Source organism: Puntigrus tetrazona, chromosome 7 (assembly GCF_018831695.1).
Source record: "Puntigrus tetrazona isolate hp1 chromosome 7, ASM1883169v1, whole genome shotgun sequence".
In the NCBI taxonomy this organism is placed as follows: Eukaryota; Metazoa; Chordata; class Actinopteri; order Cypriniformes; family Cyprinidae; genus Puntigrus; species Puntigrus tetrazona.
In genome coordinates this window covers 9,777,368-9,778,714 of record NC_056705.1, presented here as the reverse complement: position 1 = coordinate 9,778,714, position 1,347 = coordinate 9,777,368, and the positions used below count along the sequence as shown (strand labels likewise).

Genomic DNA, 1,347 nt, shown 5'->3' with positions numbered 1-1,347 from the left:
TGGATGGATGGATAGATAGATGGATGATAGATAGATGATAGATGAATGGATGGATGGATGGATGGATGGATGGATAGATAGATGGATAGATAGATGATAGATGATAGATGGATGGATGGATAGATTGATAGATGAATGGATAGATGGATGGATGGATAGATAGATGGATGATAGATAGATGGATAGATGAATGATAGATGGATGAATGGATAGATGGATGGATGGATAGATAGATGGATGATAGATAGATAGATGGATGGATGGATGGATGGATGGATGGATGGATGATAGATAGATAGATGGATAGATAAATAGATAGATAGAATGGAATATATTTTCCTATTAAAATGAAATAAATAGAAATAGAAACTCGTTTCAACTAAATATCTACATCAAACACTGAAAATCCTATAAAGGTCAACCACTGACTAGTTGAGAAAAAAATCTTATAATAATATGTGTTTGCCTCATTATTTTTCACAGAAAAAAACGCTGACCTCTTGTGAAGCAGCTTGCGTGACTGAGGTTTAAACAAATAGCCGTCCGGTACTGACCTTACTGTGTTCTTATCTTCAGGGGAGTCGAGGAGACCTGCTCGTGTCTCTGTGTTACAATCCCACTGCCAACACCATCACTGTGAGCATCATCAAGGCACGCAATCTCAAAGCCATGGACATCGGGGGAACATCCGGTACAACACACACGCATAACACCTCACCAGCTCTGCATTTAACTTCACGTTATATTCCTATTATGTTCCTATATCTTGTAGAACATCACACCATCGTGGCTTGGATTCCCACAGGGCACGCTGTATATGTGTTTACCTTGAATGCCCTGTACGTTTTTTTTTTCACAAAGCATCTGCTAAATGAATAGATGCAAATGCAATAAAGCTACATTCCGTGCAATGAGTGCTTATGGGATTTCTGTGGAAATGTCCCTGTCAGGATGCCATCTGCGCGGTGATCATCTCCAATGTAATTTAGAATTCACCGCAGGAATTCGTTGTGGACCGTTCCCCTGTTTGTGTGCGCTTTTTAGACCCCTACGTCAAAGTGTGGCTGATGAACAAAGATAAGCGAGTGGAGAAGAAGAAGACGGTGGTGATGAAGAGGTGTTTGAACCCGGTGTTTAATGAGTCCTTCCCCTTTGACGTGCCCGCTCACGTCCTCAGAGAGACCACCATCGTCATCACAGTCATGGATAAGGACAGACTGAGCCGCAATGATGTCATAGGCAAGGTGTGATGTCACAAACTACATGGAATTAATGGAATATTAGAAATCTTTTGGAACAATGTAACCTTGCTTTCAAATATTTGGAGTTTGTGTGTGCGTGACCTTT

At 40.8% G+C, this 1,347-nt stretch overlaps 1 protein-coding gene across 2 annotated transcripts in view; it reads left to right on the top strand.

The window, feature by feature from the left end:
• Window positions 1–1,347, top strand: part of LOC122348054 (synaptotagmin-7-like) — a 24,429-nt gene that overhangs the window by 21,563 nt on the left and 1,519 nt on the right. For both annotated transcript variants that reach the window (XR_006251259.1, XM_043243312.1), the window contains exons 5-6: window positions 577–691; window positions 1,045–1,244. Coding sequence is in view for 1 of the 2 variants with exons in the window: in XM_043243312.1 (XP_043099247.1) it covers window positions 577–691; window positions 1,045–1,244 (315 nt within the window). In the remaining variant the exon portion in view is untranslated. The remainder of the gene's footprint in view (window positions 1–576; window positions 692–1,044; window positions 1,245–1,347) is intronic.